The sequence below is a fragment of the Somniosus microcephalus genome, chromosome 19 (genome assembly GCF_052327205.1).
Source record: "Somniosus microcephalus isolate GS21.2 chromosome 19, FLI_Smic_1.0, whole genome shotgun sequence".
Classification (NCBI taxonomy): Eukaryota; Metazoa; Chordata; class Chondrichthyes; order Squaliformes; family Somniosidae; genus Somniosus; species Somniosus microcephalus.
The window spans coordinates 27722859-27740116 of NC_141005.1; the positions used below are offsets into that span (position 1 = coordinate 27722859).

Here is a 17258-nt window from a genome sequence, read left to right on the forward strand (position 1 = left end):
GTCCATCTCCCGTTGGAAAACCGAGACCCCGTTGGTGACACCAAAGGGGACCCTAAGGAATTGGTAGAGGCGGCCATTCGCCTCGAAGGCGGTGTACTGGCTGTCCTCCGGGCTGATGGGGAGTTGGTGGTAGGCCGACTTGAGGTCGATGGTCGAGAATACGCGGTATTGTGCAATCTCATTGACCATGTCCGATATGCGGGGGAGGGGGTATGCGTCCAGCTGGGTGTATCTGTTTATGGTCTGGCTGTAGTCGATAACCAGGCGATTTTTGTCGCCGGTCTTGACTACCACCACCTGGGCACGCCAGGGGCTGCTGCTCCCCTCAATAATGCCCTCTTTCAGGAGTCGCTGCACCTCAGAGCTAATGAAGGCTCTGTCCCCAGCGCTGTACCGCCTGCTCTTAGTAGCGACAGGTTTGCAGTCGGGGGTGAGGTTAGCGAACAGGGAAGGTGGCGGTACCTTGAGGGTGGATAGGCTGCAGGTGTTACGCGGTGGGCGGTTTAACTTTCGCTGGTTGTCGACTGAGTGGGGGGAGGGGTCCACCGTATGCTAGGGTTACACTTTGGAGGTGGGATTGGAAGTCCAGCCCTAGTATGACGGCAGCGCACAGCTGGGGGAGTACGAGGAGTTTAAAATTTTTATACTCTGTCCCTTTAACCGACAATGTCACGACACAGTAGCCGCTGATGTCTGTGGCGTGCGACCTCGATGCCATCGAGATGCGGCTGTGCGCTGGCAGGACGGGGAGGGAGTAGTGGCTCACCGTGTCTGGGTGGATGAAGCTCTCCGTGCTTCCGCTGTCGAACAGGCAGGTCGTGGCGTGGCCGTTGACTTTGATGTCCATCATTGAGCTGGCCAGGTGGTGCGGGCGGGCTTGATCCAGGGTCACGGAAGCTAGGGTGTAGATGAGCGCGTCGTTGTCATGACAAGATGGCGGCGAAGATGGCGGCCCCCGTAGTTCACATGAGGCTCTGTTTAAATCGTTTGCCCCGCACAAAGATGGCCGCCCCTGCTGTTCCCATGAGGCTCTGCAGGCTTCGGCTGCCCCGCACAAAGATGGCCGCCCCTGGTTTTCCCATGAGGCTCTGCAGGCTTCGGCTGCCCCGCACAAAGATGGCCGCCCCTGGTTTTCCCATGAGGCTCTGCAGGCTTCGGCTGCCCCGCACAAAGATGGCCGCCCCCAGGGTTCGCATGAGGCACTGCTGGCTTCTGAGGATTTGCTTCTGCAGGCCTTGGAGAAGTGGCCTTTCTTGAGGCAGGTTTTGCAGGTCGAGTTTTTGGCTGGGCAGCGCGACCTCGGATGCTTCTCCTGACCGCAAAAGAAGCAGCCAGCGGCCCGATCGGGGTTGCCTGATGTCGGGGCCGGTACCGGGGCTAGCGGGCCCGGTCGGATCCGTGATGCAGACGCTGAGGTAGGTCCCGGGGGCAGCGCTGTGAAGGGTGGTGGGGTGGGGGTCGGGCCCGAGTCCCAGGGTCGCGAATAGTACCTGGCAAACGCTTCCTGGTCTTGCTGGGTGGCCTCTAGGGTGAGGGCGAGGGCTTCGGCCTTGTCCAGGTCTATGTCCTTAGCTTCAAGCAGTCTTTGCCGTGTGTAGTCGGAACGTAGGCCTCTCACCAAGGCGTCGCGGACATTGTCTTCCATGTTCGCAGTAGCCGTCACCGCTTTAAAGTCACAGTTCCTGCCGAGTTGTCTCAGCGCTCGTGAAAATTCAGCTATCGATTCTCCTGGCTGTTGCTGGCGAGATCTTAAGAGATGCCTAGTGTACATGTAGTTTACCGGGCTCCGGTACTGCTGTTTCAGTAGGTTGATGGCGTCGTCGTACGTAGTCATGTCCTGGATGAGTGTATATACTCTCGGGCTCGCTTGGGCTTTCAGGACTCTTAGTTTGGATCTCTGAGGGACGACGGCTTCCTCCAGGTACGATTCGAAGCAGTCCAGCCAGTGTTTGAAGTCGTTGGCTGAGTTTGGTGCCTGTGGGTTTAGATCCAGGTATGGTGGTTTCAAGGCTTGCAGCCAAGCCGGCTGGTGTGGCCCGTTGTCTGGAGGCTGCTGTTGCTGTGCTGCTGGGTGAGCTCCTTGCTGTTGCTGTTCATTATCAGACATCTTTAAAATTTAGCCAATAAAATTGATATGCCTATCAATTAGTCCAATAAAAGGCGACGAGTTAAGAACGTAACTGAAGGTTTTTATTGGCTAAATAACAGAGCCCACCCTCGTGGGTGATCCGATCCAACAGGGAGGAATACTAGCCAGTCAGCTACCTTTATACCTGGGCAGGTAATGGGCGGAGTCGGAGGTGGTCAGCCCAGGTATAACAGTGCGACAAGAGGCGACCTCGTGTAGTGATGTGACAGTGAGAACAGTGAGAACAATATACAGTGATAACTATAACAGTGGTTTACCACACCCTCACCACAGACTTCACCCCCCAGCTCCCCAGCCACTACCTCAAGCTGAACCAAACCATTTGCACCCTCGGCATCCTGCTCAACCCATTAGAAAATAATCTTGATTTATCTTTCTTGTGTCCAAAGTGGATGACCTCACACTTTCCTACATCTGCCACAGTTTTGCCCACTCACTTAATCTATTAATGTCCCTTTGTAACTTTTATCTTCCATCTACACTATTTACTGTGCCACCCAACTTAGTGTCGTAGATATATGGGTTTCTACTCCTTCATCTGGGTCATTTATAAATATAGTGAAAAGCTGAGGCCCCAGTACAGATCCCTGGGGGACACCACTACTCACATAAGAACATAAGAAATAGGAGCAGGAGTAGGCCACTTGACCCCTCGAGCCTGCTCCGCCATTCAATAAGATCATGGCTGATCTTGGGCTCAAAGCCACTTCCCTGCCCGCTCCCCATAACCCTTCACTCCCTGCCAATCCTGCCAATTTGAATATATACCCATTATCCCGACTCAGTCTCCTACCTCCTAGCCAATTCACTATCCAAGCCAATAGCTTGCCTGCCACTCCATGTGCTCTCATTTTTGTTAACAGTTTCTTATGTGGAACTTAGTCAAATGCCTTCTGGAAGGCATCCGACTGCATTACCCAGTTCTTAATTCATCAATTTCTGAACTGCTCTTTATGTTTTTTAGACAAAGAATGACTGGTTCCGCTTGATGGACCCCGCCACTGAATTTAGGTGGAGCAGACGTAATTCGATGAAGAAAGTGAGCAAAGGCTTTGATAAAGTTACCATAGATGAGAAAACTCGCTCTGAGAAAATAAGCAGGAAAAACAGTTTCAGCAGAAAGGAGGAGGAGATGAAGGGACAAATAAATGAGACCGGTGTGCCGCTAAGTGTTGCTTCAATGACCAAGGTTGGCACTGAAAATTCAGATGGGCAGAAAACAGTCACCGCATCGATGGACTCTGACTTATGCATAAAAGCTGTAAGAGTCTCCGTAATTGAAAATGAGGTCCAGTGGCACAAGGTACCAGAGTTTGTACATTCAGAAGATCCCTCCTACTCAGCAAATTCCTGCTTTGATAAAGACAAAAGATCAGAACAAACTGCCCAGTCTGGACCGAAGAATTACACTACTATGAAAACAGCGGTTGAGGTGATGCCTAGTGATAAAGGGACTAACAAAACAAAACCTTTGGAGCTTGAAGCTGCACCCTTAGAGGGGGAAAAAAAGTTTTATTTTCAAACCGAGGAAAAAAGAGTTTCCGAGTCTTCAGTAAAGACTCCTTCTTCAGAGATTACTGAACAAAATGTTTCTGCTTTGCTATTACCTACAAGCTATGGTAAAATTGATACCTTGCAGAATGTAAGTGAAAAAGCAGTCAGTCGCTCTCTCCCCACAACATCTGAAGACAAAGTCATGACTCGCCGCACTAGGAAATTACACTCTATGATTGTCCAAACAAAACTTGAAGAAAATGTTTCTGATGCAAAGAGACGCTGGAATCAGCCACTTCCAGCTGAGAACAGCTCTATTCTAGAGACACTGTCAACTGCACCAAATTCTGAAATCAAAGTAGCTGAGGTGCTGAATGCTGTTCGAAATCAGCAATCTTATATTGAGCTGCTAACCACAGCCAAAGTGGATTCAGATAAAGTTGGAAAGAAACAATTGAAAACGACTCCGCTCAACTCCCACAGTAACACGGAAAGATTACCTATTTCAAAAGGCAGCTCCAGAGATTTTGGTTTGAGAAAATACAATGAAGCTTCCAACCAGGAACTACTGCCCTCTGCTGGGTCCATTGATGTGAAAGATTCAAAGGGCAGTGATGATGTAAAAGCATGTAAAGAAGCAAAAGGGTTGCTGCAAGGTGATGAAACTGTAGAATTCTGTGGGAAAGTCCTACCAAAGGAAGGGAGGGATAAGAGAAGGAAAAAGGTTTCTACAATCTTTACAGCAGATCAAGTCTCTGATTGTTCAACTGAGACTAGTTATGTCAAACACAGATATACATCTGAGCCATTGTCCGCTTCTGTCAATTGGTCAGTTGATAGATCGAAAGATGGCTTCTTTGAAGAGTACTCTAAAAATTATCCCAAAATGCCCACCCCAGAAAAACCTAAAACAACCCTGTTGTCTGAAGCGTTTCTTGACATGCCGTGGACGAACGGAGAGAGTGCTGCTTCAGAGGAAAGTCATGTAACACCGACTGTGAAACAGTCTAAAATGGTGGACACTGAGAAGAAGTCAAGAAAGAGCAGGGACAATTTGAACCGTAACAGGCATAATGTATTAGACCTTGATGCTTTGATGGCAGATTACAGAAAAGAAACATCTAAGAGAAAAAGTGAAGAATCAAAGACTTCTCATTACCATGATAAGAAGGACAACCGCCATTCCAATACTCGTCAAAAAGATTATGAAGAACAATGCACCCAAAAGATGATAAAATCTGCTGATCAGGGCTTTGGAATATCATCCTCTTCAGGTAAAAGTAAAGATACTTCTGATATGCCTAATAGAAAGGGTTTGCGCTGCAATAGTGTCCTTGACCTAGATGCATTGATGGCCGATTATGCAAAGGGAATATCAAAACCTGTAGACCTTGTCCAAAAGACCGTCAGTTCAAAGCTGGCCGATGGCATGTCTCCAACTGTGAAAATTCAAAAGAGCTGGTCATCTGCTTCCCGTGAAGCGAAGACCTCCCAAAAAAATGATCAAATAAAGAAATGTCATGATGAAGAATTTAAAAGAGATGCCTGTGACAGTGCCACTGCTGACTTGAGGCAGTCCAGGGATGAGAAAAGGAAAAGCAGACCATCCTCAGCCTATAATGAATACGATGAGTTGGAAAAGTATGACCTTCGTTCAAATGGCCAGAAGTCAGAGGGTAAGCGAATCAACGAAGGAGACACTTCCACCAGTGCACCTGCCAACATAACCAGACGGCCCAAGCATGAGAAAAAGAAAAGCAGACCATCCTCAACCTATATAGAGCGCAGTGATTTGGAACAGCTTGAGCTTCATGCAGATGGGCAAAAATCTGATGGGAGCAGAGACAAGGGAAAACCTAGAGAGGATGACTGCAGTGAACCTATGCCAAGGAATAGGAAGAACAGGGGTGAAGAAAGGAAGTCAAAACTAAATCCTGTTGAGATGGACTGTTCAACCCAAACATTTGATGGTCATAGCCCTGATGGTAAAACTGGCATCTTGGACTATTTGACCAGTTCAAGGAGGCCAGTTCATGGTTCATCACACTTTGTATTGGAGAAGGAAAAGCATGTTGAGATGTCAGTTGATGACGGGCAATGTGCCCAGGTAGAAAACAGACCAGCAGGCTGCAAAGAGGAATCTGAACAGAAGTCTCCTAGGATCGTGAGTAAGTATCCAAAAGATCTAAGCCAATCTGTCCCAGAAGCTAAGAAGTCGAAGCCTTTGGAAATTCACAGGCAGACACAGAAGGCAGTCGATGGTCTGTTAACGAATCAGGAAGAAACATCAAACACCAGGAGCCACGAAGGAAGAAAGAGTTACTCAATTGGCGGAGCTCAAAGCCGAGTCACAGAGACCTTGGTGTACGCATTGCTGTCAAAGACGAATGATAAGATGGTAAGCACACTGATTGATGTACTTACAAAAACGATTATGTTTATGCAAAGGGAGCAGCTAAATCCATTATTTTAATGTAATCAGTCAAAGGAGCCTTGGTGCTAAAATTTTGCCAGTGGTAGAAATAGTATTTTACATTGTCTTAAGGCTGGATTCTGCAACTGGTATAAAATTTAGCTACATACCTACCTTTACCATCTATATATAGTATAAAAATTTTAAATCTTGCATATCACAAGATGTGTCTTTGAGTACCTTGGTTTACGTTTTTACTCTGAGGCCTCAGTCTCTCACAAAAGCCTGGTTTGATTATCTTCCCGGAAATTTCAAAATCAGTCTATGCCTGCAGTTTTGGGATGAGGTACTCTTCACATTTGCATTGTGGAAAAATTCCAACCTGGATCAGTATGATTCTCATTGCAACTTAAAATGTGTTCGCCCTCAGGCTATAGACAGGCTTTGTGTGTTAAATTTTCAAATGATTTCAATACAACCTGGTGCATGACTTTAGAACCTTTTTGAGGTAAACTTTGACAGCAAAACATTTCAACTGCTTCATTTTGCTTCAGTGAGAGAGCCTGATTTAAAAAGGAAAAAAAAGGCTTGCATTTATATAGCGCCTTTCACGACCACTGTACGTCTCAAAGCATTTTACAGTCAATGAAATACTTTTGGAGTGCAGTCACTGTTGTAATGTGGGAAACGCGGCAGCCAATTTGCACACAGCAAGCTCCCACAAACAGCAATGTGATAATGACCAGGTAATCTGTTTTTGTTATGTTGATTGAGGGATAACTACTGGCCAGGACACCGGGGATAACTCCCCTGATCTTCTTCGAAATAGTGCCATGGGATCTTTTACATCCACCTGAGAGAGCAGGCGGCGCCTCAGTTTAACGTCTCATCTAAAAGACAGCACCTCCGACAGTGCAGCACTCCCTCAGCACTGCTCTGGAGTGTCAGCCTAGATTCATGTGCTCCAGTCCCTGGAGTGGGACTTGAACCCACAACCTTCTGACTCAGAGCCACAGCTGAGAGAAATGCACACACAGGTAGAGATCCCCTACTTTTCCCCCCTCCCTCTCCCACTCTCCCTCTCCCTTTCTTTCTCCCTTCTCCCCTCTTCTTCCCTCCCTTTCCCTTTTCCATCTGCCTCTTCCCTGTCTCTTCCTCACTTTACCCCTCCCCCACTGCCTACTCCTTTCCCTCTCCTTCCCCCCTATTTCCCCCCCACCCTTCACCCAAATTGGTTCCATTATCTCCCACCTCTAAACTTGCTTAACCTGAAAAATTCAAACAGGTCTTGACTACCCATGTGCAACGCCGTGGGACATCGACTAGTTGTTCACAAATATATTTACCACAGTTGCATAAATAACTTCTTATGAATGATTGATTGTTTTTGACATATAAACAAAACAACACTGGTGCTATTATCATCCCGCACTTTCACACCCCAGCACTCCCTTGCCGAGAGATTTATTATATCCGTGTGTTGTAGCATGAACATTTACCTGTCGGAATGTGAGGGTCGGTCTTTGGCTTCCCTGCTGCTAGAGGTTCTCAGTGACAGAGAAATAAGACAATTCCCTCTAGTGGCAGAGGTCTGAACAATTCACATATACATGTACATAAGCACACACTCATGTTCTTTAAGTGCTCCTTGCTTCTCATTTCTGTTGCCTTGAGAGAGGCAGGTGGTTTGCTTTCAAACCACTGCCAATGCAAGAGCCTCTTGGGTGGCAGCTGGGTTCAGGGATGATGTTTTATCCAGGAATGGCATTCACTGTTTAATTTTTTTTCCCTTTTACATAGAAACATAGAAGATAGGAGCAGGAGTAGGCCATTCGGCCCTTCAAGCCTGCTCCGCCATTCAATGAGATCATGGCTGATCATCCAAACTCAGTACCCTGTCCCTGCCTTCTCCCCATATCCCTTGATCCCTTTAGCCTTAAGAAATATATCCAACTCTTTCTTGAATATATTTAATGAACTGGCCTCCACCGCCCTCTGTGGCAGAGAATTCCACAGGTTCACCACTCTCTGGGTGAAGAAATTCCTCCTCATTTCAGTCCTAAATGGCTTACCCCTTACCCTTAGACTATGACCCCTGGTTCTGGACTCCCCGGCCATCAGAAACATCCTTCCTGCATCTAGTCTGTCCAAGCCTGACAGAATTTTATAGGTTTCGATGAGATCCCCTCTCAATCTTCTAAACTCCAGTGAGTATAAGCCCAATCGACACAATCTCTCCTCATACGTCATTCCTGCCATCCCAGGTATCAGCCTGGTGAATCTTTGCTGCACTCCTTCCATGGCAAGAACGTCCTTCCTCAGGTAAGGCGACCAAAACTGCACACAATACTCAAGGTGTGGTCTCACCAAGGCCCTGTACAACTGCAGCAAGACATCCTTGTTCTTGTACTCGAACCCTCTTGCTACGAAGGCCAACATACCATTTGCCTTCTTAACCGCCTGCTGCACCTGCATGCTTACCTTCAGCGACTGGTGCACAAGAACACCCAGGTCTCTTTGCACTTCCCCTTCTCCCAATCTATTGCCATTCAAATAATAATCTGCCTTCCTGTTTTTGCCACCAAAGTGGATAACCTCACATTTATCCACGTTATAGTGCATTTGCCATGTTTCTGCCCAATCACCCAACCTGTCCAAATCGTACTGGAGTTTCACGACATCCTCCTCACAGCATACCCTCCCACCCAGCTTTGTGTCGTCTGCAAATTTGGAGATATTACATCCAATTCCCTCGTCCAGATCATTAATATATATTGTGAACAGCTGGGGTCCTAGGACCGATCCTTGCGGTACCCCACTAGTCACTGCCTGCCACTCGGAAAACGACCCGTTTATTCCAACTCTTTGCTTTCTGTCCGCCAACCAGTTCTCTATCCAAGTCAATTCCCCCTCCCCGTAGCAGAGATGCAGCAGCCTTCCCTTTCAATATAACATAGATCAGGAACTGAGTAGACTGATGACTCAAACATGTATTCTCTGAGCATGTGACACTACAAGTCAGTGTTTCGGTGCCGAGTTATGCTGCGTTACCCAAAGGTTCTGACTTTGAGAGCTGTGACAAGCACCCAAGGGAATAAAATAACGGTGTATAAGTTGCACCTGTACGTGCCTGATTTTACATCTGCTAGCAGTAGAGGAGAGGCATACAGCAGGTTTTGCCATGAAATGAACAGTATAAGTGGGATTTCCTTCAGTAGCTTATTACAGCCCTGCTTTGTATACGGTAGGATTCTCACTGCGGAGAAAGGGAGCAATCTGTGGACCTCCCAAGCAAGATGCAGAGGAATACTGGGGATATGATCCAGTTGGCTTCAAAGACCAAGAAACAGAATGAGAAGAAAGTGTATTCCAGACATAGTGTACAACAGGAAAAACAGCAAGAGCACAAAACGGTAAGGAAGCTGAAATAGTCTTCATGTTTGGTGTGATAACAGTGTCAATGATGATGGTGATGGACAGACTCTCAGTGTCACTGTTGGTGATGGGCACACTCAGTGCCCCTGTTGGTGATGGGCACACTCAGTGCCCCTGTTGGTGATGGGCACACTCTGCCCCTGTTGGGGATGGGCACACAGTGCCACTGTTGGTGATGGGCACACTCAGTGCCCCTGTTGGGGATGGGCACACTGTCAGTGCCCCTGTTGGGGATGGGCACACTGTCAATGCTCCTGTTGGTGATGGGCACACTCAATGCCACTGTTGGTGATGGGCACACTCAGTGCCACTGTTGATTGGCACACTGTCAGTGCCACTGTTGGGGATGGGCACACTGTTAGTGCCACTGTTGGTGATGGGCACACTGTCAGTGCCCCTGTTGATGGTGATAGGCACATTGTCAGTGCCCCTGTTGATGGCAATAGACGTGCTGTTGGTGGTAATGATGAGGATGGACACACTGTTGTCAGTGCCATTATTGATGATTGGCGTGCTGTTGGTGGTAGTGATGCAGATGAGGTGGAACGTTCTGCTCGCTGAGCCTGTGTCACTCAGGAAAGCTCCCCTGTTATCAGTGCAGATGGTGATTATGTCAATGATAATGAGCGTACTACTCTTGAGGCTGTTGATGTTGATGAGGTTGGGTGTCCCACTCTTTGAGTCTTTGGTGTCGATCAGGTCAGGAGCTCCATCTCTGGGCAGATAGCATTGATATTGATGAGAATGGACATCCTGCTCCCTGGGCAGATGGTACTGATAACAGGAATGGGAGCCATGCCCTCTGGGCAGATGATACTGATGTTGATGCGGACTGGTGCTGTGCTCTCTGGGTAAGGGCTCATGTCAATGAGAATGGACATCCTGCTCTCGGGACCGGTGATGTTGATGTCACTGAGCGTGCTGTACTTAGTGCTGATTAGGTTTTTATGTGCAGTGCTCATTTTTTATTTTACCATGGCAATTTTTCTTCTCTTTCTCCCCCCACCCCCCAAGGAGTCGACTCCTTGCTGGAGTTTCATGGAATCTGTGTGCCTTCCAGTACCTGACCGAGATGGCTAGTCATGTACGAGTCTTGACAATTGAATGCTGACAGGCCATTTGACAACTGAAGGCATTACAGCTGAGTGTGATCTAGTCCTTCCCCCAATCTCCGACCACATGCACTTACTGCAGTGATCTGGAGAAGGAACCCTGTCTGATGTCTCCCTTCCCCAGTCACAGTCAACAAACCCATTGTGCAGCACCCCGACTGAGATCAGCCAAGTCAGCACAGACTGAGCAGCACACCCGAGACTTTGCTGCTGTGTATGGCTCACCTACGCACTCAATGAACTCTCTGAACCATTGGGGAGCCCAGCATGTGGCTTGTGAAGTATGACTGGAAGTTTAGCACAAGGAATTGGACCAAGCTTAACTGAAAGCTTTTACTAAAAAAAAGTCAGGACCAGGATCCCCGGCCATTTTTACCATCCCTAAACAATTGTACTGCTGCCCCAAGTGGCATCATTTAATTCCTTTATCCTAGAACACCAGGGAGAAATGTATGTGTGGATGTTGGTTGAGGACAGGATTAGGCGTGGCGGTGATGCCTCTGTGGTGTAGTAGCCTGACAACACGAATACATGAATAATCGCACCTGACTGAGGCACCAGAAGGTCAACAGATGCCGGTAGAACAGCATACTGTGGAAACAAGCAAGGAATCAGTGTCTTCGGGAGAGGAAGGGAGAAAATGGGCACAAGGAAAATAGACTCCTTTTCAGCACAGAATGCATTCCACAAAGTCTTGACTGGCGTCACTTCGGGAATCGGAGAATAATTTGCAAACTGGGTTCCCATCTCCGCTGCACAGAGCCTGCAATAATTCACATTTGTACACAGTTTCCGGGAAAGGTCAGGCCTCTGTTATGCGTGAAGCTTTGAGGATATGGGCACAAAATAAATCCTCAATGCTGTTACAATATTATCATTTAGCATTTGCAGTTGTCCTAAGTATTTGGTCAATTCAGAGCTGTCGCTGATGCAGAATATTCTCCTCCATTCGCTAGTGTTGGGGGTGGAGAGGGGGGGCCGGTGTGATATATGTGTGGGGGGGGGGTGGAGAGGGGAGGCCGGTGTGATATATGTTGGGGGGGGGGGGGCGGTGTTATATATGTTGGGGGGGGGGGAGAGGGGAGGCCGGTGTGATATATGTGGGGGGGGGGGGGGGGGGCGGTGTTATATATGTTGGGGGGGGGGGGAGAGGGGAGGCCGGTGTGATATATGTGGGGGGGGGGGGGTGGCGAGGGGAGGCCGGTGTGATATATGTGGGCGGGGGGGGGTCGGTGTTATATATGTGTGGGGGGGGGAGAGGGGAGGCCGGTGTGATATATGTGGGGGGGGGGGGTGGCGAAGGGAGGCCGGTGTGATATATGTGGGCGGGGGTGGAGAGGGGAGGCCGGTGTGATATATGTGGGGGGGGGTGGTGTGATATATGTGGAGAGGGGGGCCGGTGTGATATATGTGGGGGGGGGGGACATTTTATACACTGACTTTGTGGAGGAATTCTACTGTACAGTTTGTTGTCTGCAGTTTTACAGGAATTGTCTTTGTTGATTCAATGAGTGTTGTTAAAAAGGTTGTGGCGAGTTATGGCTTAATAAAGGAAGCTGGTAAGTCCCAGAGCCTTTGTGTAATACTTAGCTATGGGTATGGAATCCACATGGATCACCATCTGGGTATGAATCAGGAAACAGACTCGTATGAATTGTGACTCCTGTTCCATGCTGAAAATTAACGCTGTTACTGCACTTCACCGCAGAGTCCACCTACTGCATAATGTTGTGGTTTGGGTTATAGAAAGCTTTTCAAGTTCATGTACAGTAGCGATTGTACCTATAATAGTCTGCCCTCAGGAGCCACAGGCACAATGTACAACGTGTTGAATATATTTATGTATTTACACATTGTAAATTAAATACCGATTTTGCTCTTTCTTCATTTTGGTCCTTTCATCGGTCCTGTCTTAGAACATAGAAACATAGAAGATAGGAGCAGGAATAGGCCATTCGGCCCCTCGAGCCTGCTCCGCCATTCAATGAGATCATGGCTGATCATCCAAATTCAGTACCCTGTCCCTGCCTTCTCCCCATATCCCTTGATCCCTTTAGCCTTAAGAAATATATCCAACTCTTTCTTGAATATATTTAATGAACTGGCCTCCACCGCCCTCTGTGGTAGAGAATTCCACAGGTTCACCACTCTCTGGTGAAGAAATTCCTCCTCATCTCTGTCCTAAATGGCTTACCCCTTATCCTTAGACTGTGACCCCTGGTTCTGGACTCCCCGACCATCGGGAACATCCTTCCTGTGTCCAGTCCTGTTAGAATTTTATAAGGTTCAATGAGATCCCCTCTCATTCTTCTAAACTCCAGCGAGTATAAGCCCAATCGACCCAATGTGGTAAACCACTGTTCGTATTCCACTGTGTACATGCCTGGACATGCCTCGGCTGACTCCTCCCACAAGTCCTAGTATAAAGGTGACTGCTCCCCAGCCCTTTGTATTTCTGGACCGGTCGACCACTCGAGGCAGACCTTCATTCTTTTGTTAATAAAAGCCTTTAGTTACTCTCTTAACACTCAGTCTTTTATGAGTAATTGATAGCGCATCAATTTTATTAACAAAATTTTTATAATGGAGAAGATCCTCACACCAGCATGCCTGGACTTAGATCATCGGGAGGCGGACTCATCCACCAAGTTTACTCACTGGCTTAAGTGTTTCGAAAAATTCCTGACTGCCTCCGCAGCAATCAAATCGGACGAGGACAAACTGGATGTCCTGACCTCCAAAGTGAACCACCGAGTGTACTCGGTCATCCAAGACGCGACCTCGTACACGGACGCTATCAAGCTCCTCAAGGACCAGTACACGCGCCCAGTGAACGAAGTGTACGCCAGGCACCTTCTGGGGAGTCGTAAACAACAACCTGGGGAATCGACCGTGGAATACCTTCAGGCACTGTCTGTGCTTGGCCGGGCCTGTGGTTGTAAGGATGTAAAGGCCGCCGTGTACACAGAGGAACTTATCCGGGACGCTTTTGTAGCGGGCCACAGATCCAATTACACCCGACAGCGACTGTTGGAGCAGAGTGACCTCGACCTCAACAAGGCCTCTGAACTCGCACTATCATTGGATGCAGCCTACCGGGGCATGGATGCCTACTCCTCTGCACCGTGGACGCCGCGGGGAATGACAGCCTGGGACACGGTAGGACCGCCTCATAGCGCCGTGCCACCCCAGCCACACCCCAGCAACGGCCCAACTACCGCAGCAGTGTCCCAAGGCCAGACAGCAGTGCCCCAAGGCCAGAAATGCTACTTCTGTGGCCAGGCAAAACACCCCAGAGCGCGCTGCCTGGCGAAAAACACGATCTGCTCGGGCTGCGGGAAGAAGGGACACTACGCTAACGTCTGCAGGGCCAAAGCCACCCCGAACCCCAGCAGCGCCGCGTGTGGGCCATGCGGGCCGCCATCTTGGGCCTCCCCGGCCATGTGCGAACCACCGGTACAGCAGCCATTTTGGACGCCTCCAGCCACATGGGGATCATGGACGCCGCCATCTTGGACGACAGCCGGAACGCAGCAGGCCCCCAACACCGCCTCATCTGATACCCGCAGCGACACACCGACCCCTACGCTGGCATCCGTTACACTGGACCAAGCGAGACCGCACCAGCTGGCCAGTTCCACAATGGACATTAAGGTAAATGGCCACGATACAATCTGCCTTTTTGACTCTGGGAGCACGGAGAGCTTCATCCACCCCGACACGGTGCGGCGTTGCTCTCTCCCAGTCCTGCCTGCGCACCAGTGGATTTCTATGGCCTCCGAGTCCCAGTCGGCGGACATCGGCGGCTACTGCGTAGTGACACTCGTAGTAGACGGGACCGTGTACGATCATTTTAAACTTCTGGTCCTGCCCGACCTCTGCGCTGCCGTCCTGCTGGGGTTAGATTTTCAGTGCCACCTTAAAAGTGTTACGATGGCGTACGGTGGACCCCTACCCCCACTCACAGTCCGCAGCCAGCAGCTCCCAAATTGCCCGCCGCGCACCAGGTGCAACCTCTCCACACTCAGAGTCACCCCCCCCCAACTGTTTGCTAACCTCACCCCCGACTGTAAGCCCATCGCCACAAAGAGCAGGCGATACAGTGCCGGGGACAGGGTTTTCAATAAAACCGAAGTGGAGCGGCTCCTGAAGGAAGGGATTATTGAGGGCAGCACCAGCCCCTGGCGAGCCCAGGTTGTGGTCGTTAAGACCGGCGAGAAGCAGCGCCTGGTCATCGACTACAACCAGACAATAAATCGCTACACCCTGCTGGACGCCTACCCGCTCCCCCGCATAGCTGATATGGTCAACCAGATCGCGCAGTACCGCGTCTTCTCGACCATTGACCTGAAATCAGCGTACCACCAGCTCCCTATCTGCCCTGAGGACCGCCAGTATACTGTCTTTGAGGCAAACGGCCGCCTCTACCACTTCCTTAGGGTTCCCTTTGGCGTCACCAACGGGGTCTCCGTCTTCCAAAGGGAGATGGACCGGATGGTAGATCAAAATGCATTGCAGGCCACTTTCCCATATCTGGACAATGTGACCATCTGCGGCCGTGACTTGCAGGACCATGACGCAAACCTCGAAAAATTCCTCCGCACCGCCCAACTCCTGAACCTGACATATAACAAGGAGAAGTGCATATTCCGCACAAACCGCCTCGCCATCCTTGGCTGTGTTGTGGAACACGGAGTCATCGGCCCCGACCCCGACCGGATGCGTCCCCTTATGGAACTCCCACTGCCCCACTGCCTCAAGGCCCTGAAGAGGTGCCTAGGGTTTTTCTCCTATTATGCCCAGTGGGTCCCCTACTATGCAGACAAGGCCCATCCGCTGATCAAGTCCACCTCTTTTCCCTTGACGGCAGAGGCCCGCTTAGCCTTCCACCGTATCAAGGAAGACATTGCCAAAGCCACCATGCACGCAGTGGACGAATCCATCCCCTTCCAGGTGGAAAGCGACGCGTCCGACTTTGCCCTGGCCGCTACCCTCAATCAGGCGGGGAGACCCGTGGCCTTCTTTTCACGAACCCTCCAAGGCCCGGAGACCAGACACTCCGCTGTTGAGAAGGAGGCCCAGGCGATTGTGGAGGCTGTGCGTCATTGGAGGCACTACCTGGCCGGAAAACGATTTATCCTGCTCACTGACCAACGTTCAGTTGCTTTCATGTTTAACAACAAGCAGAGGGGCAAAATCAAAAATGACAAGATCTTGAGGTGGAGAATCGAACTTTCCACCTACAATTACGAGATCTTGTACCGGCCCGGGAAGCTAAATGAACCCCCGGATGCGCTATCGCGTGGCACCTGCGCCAGCGCGCAGATCGATAGACTGCGGGCCCTCCACAATGACCTCTGCCACCCGGGGGTCACCAGGTTCTTCCACTTCATCAAGGCCCGCAACCTGCCTTACTCTATTGAGGAGGTCAGGACCATGACGAGGAACTGCCAAGTCTGCGCTGAGTGCAAACCGCACTTTTATAGACCAGACAGGGCCCACCTGATAAAAGCCACTCGCCCCTTCGAGCGCCTGAGCGTTGATTTTAAAGGGCCTCTCCCCTCCTCCGACCGCAATGTGTACTTCCTCAATATTATTGATGAGTACTCCCGTTTCCCGTTCACCATCCCCTGCCCAGACATGACCAGTGCCACGGTCATTAAATGTCTGAACGACCTCTTCACCCTGTTCGGTTTCCCCAGCTATATCCATAGCGACCGGGGCTCATCGTTTATGAGCGACGAACTCCGTCAGTACCTGCTAACTAGGGGTATTGCCACAAGCAGGACCACCAGTTACAACCCCCGGGGGAACGGACAGGTGGAAAGAGAAAATGCGACAGTTTGGAAGGCCGCCCTGCTAGCCTTAAAGTCTAGGGGCCTTCCAACCTCCCGCTGGCAGGATGTGCTCCCCGATGCGCTCCACTCTATTCGGTCACTGCTCTGCACTGCCACTAACGCCACCCCTCATGAGAAAATGTTTGTCTTCCCAAGGAAGTCCATATCGGGGACATCGCTACCCGCCATGGCTGACGTCCCCAGGGCCGGTCCTACTGAGAAGGCACGTGAGGACCCATAAAACGGACCCCCTGGTCGAGAGGGTCGACCTCCTCCACGCCAACCCCCAGTATGCTTACATTGCATACCCGGATGGGCGGGAGGACACAGTCTCCATAAGAGACCTTGCACCCTCGGGGGCCGCAGTAACCCACTACTCACTACCACCCCCCCCCCCCCCCCCCACGATCCGATATCCAGCCCCAGCAGACGGCAGGCCTGGGCCCCGCGACCCGCTCGACATCTACGAGGACGACACACCTGTGCCACAGCCCACGCAGGACTCGACGCCGGAAGCTCCACTACCCCTGCCGTCGCCACGCTGATCACAGCGGCAGACAACACCTCCGGAGAGACTCCAATACACTAACTTTTAATACACTTCACCCCGCCGGACTCAATTTTAAACAAGGGGTGAATGTGGTAAACCACTGTTTGTATTCCACTGTGTACATGCCTGGACATGCCTCGGCTGACTCCTCCCACAAGTCCTAGTATAAAGGTGACTGCTCCCCAGCCCTTTGTATTTCTGGACCGGTCGACCACTCGAGGCAGACCTTCATTCTTTTGTTAATAAAATCCTTTAGTTACTCTCTTAA

At 50.1% G+C, this 17258-nt stretch overlaps 1 protein-coding gene across 1 annotated transcript in view; it reads left to right on the plus strand.

Moving 5' to 3' along the window:
- The window catches only part of LOC147104268 (uncharacterized), a 237957-nt gene that overhangs the window by 76981 nt on the left and 143718 nt on the right, over positions 1-17258 (plus strand). The window contains exons 4-5 of the mRNA XM_085961452.1: positions 3114-6041; positions 9305-9469. Coding sequence (XP_085817578.1) covers positions 3114-6041; positions 9305-9469 — 3093 coding nt within the window. The remainder of the gene's footprint in view (positions 1-3113; positions 6042-9304; positions 9470-17258) is intronic.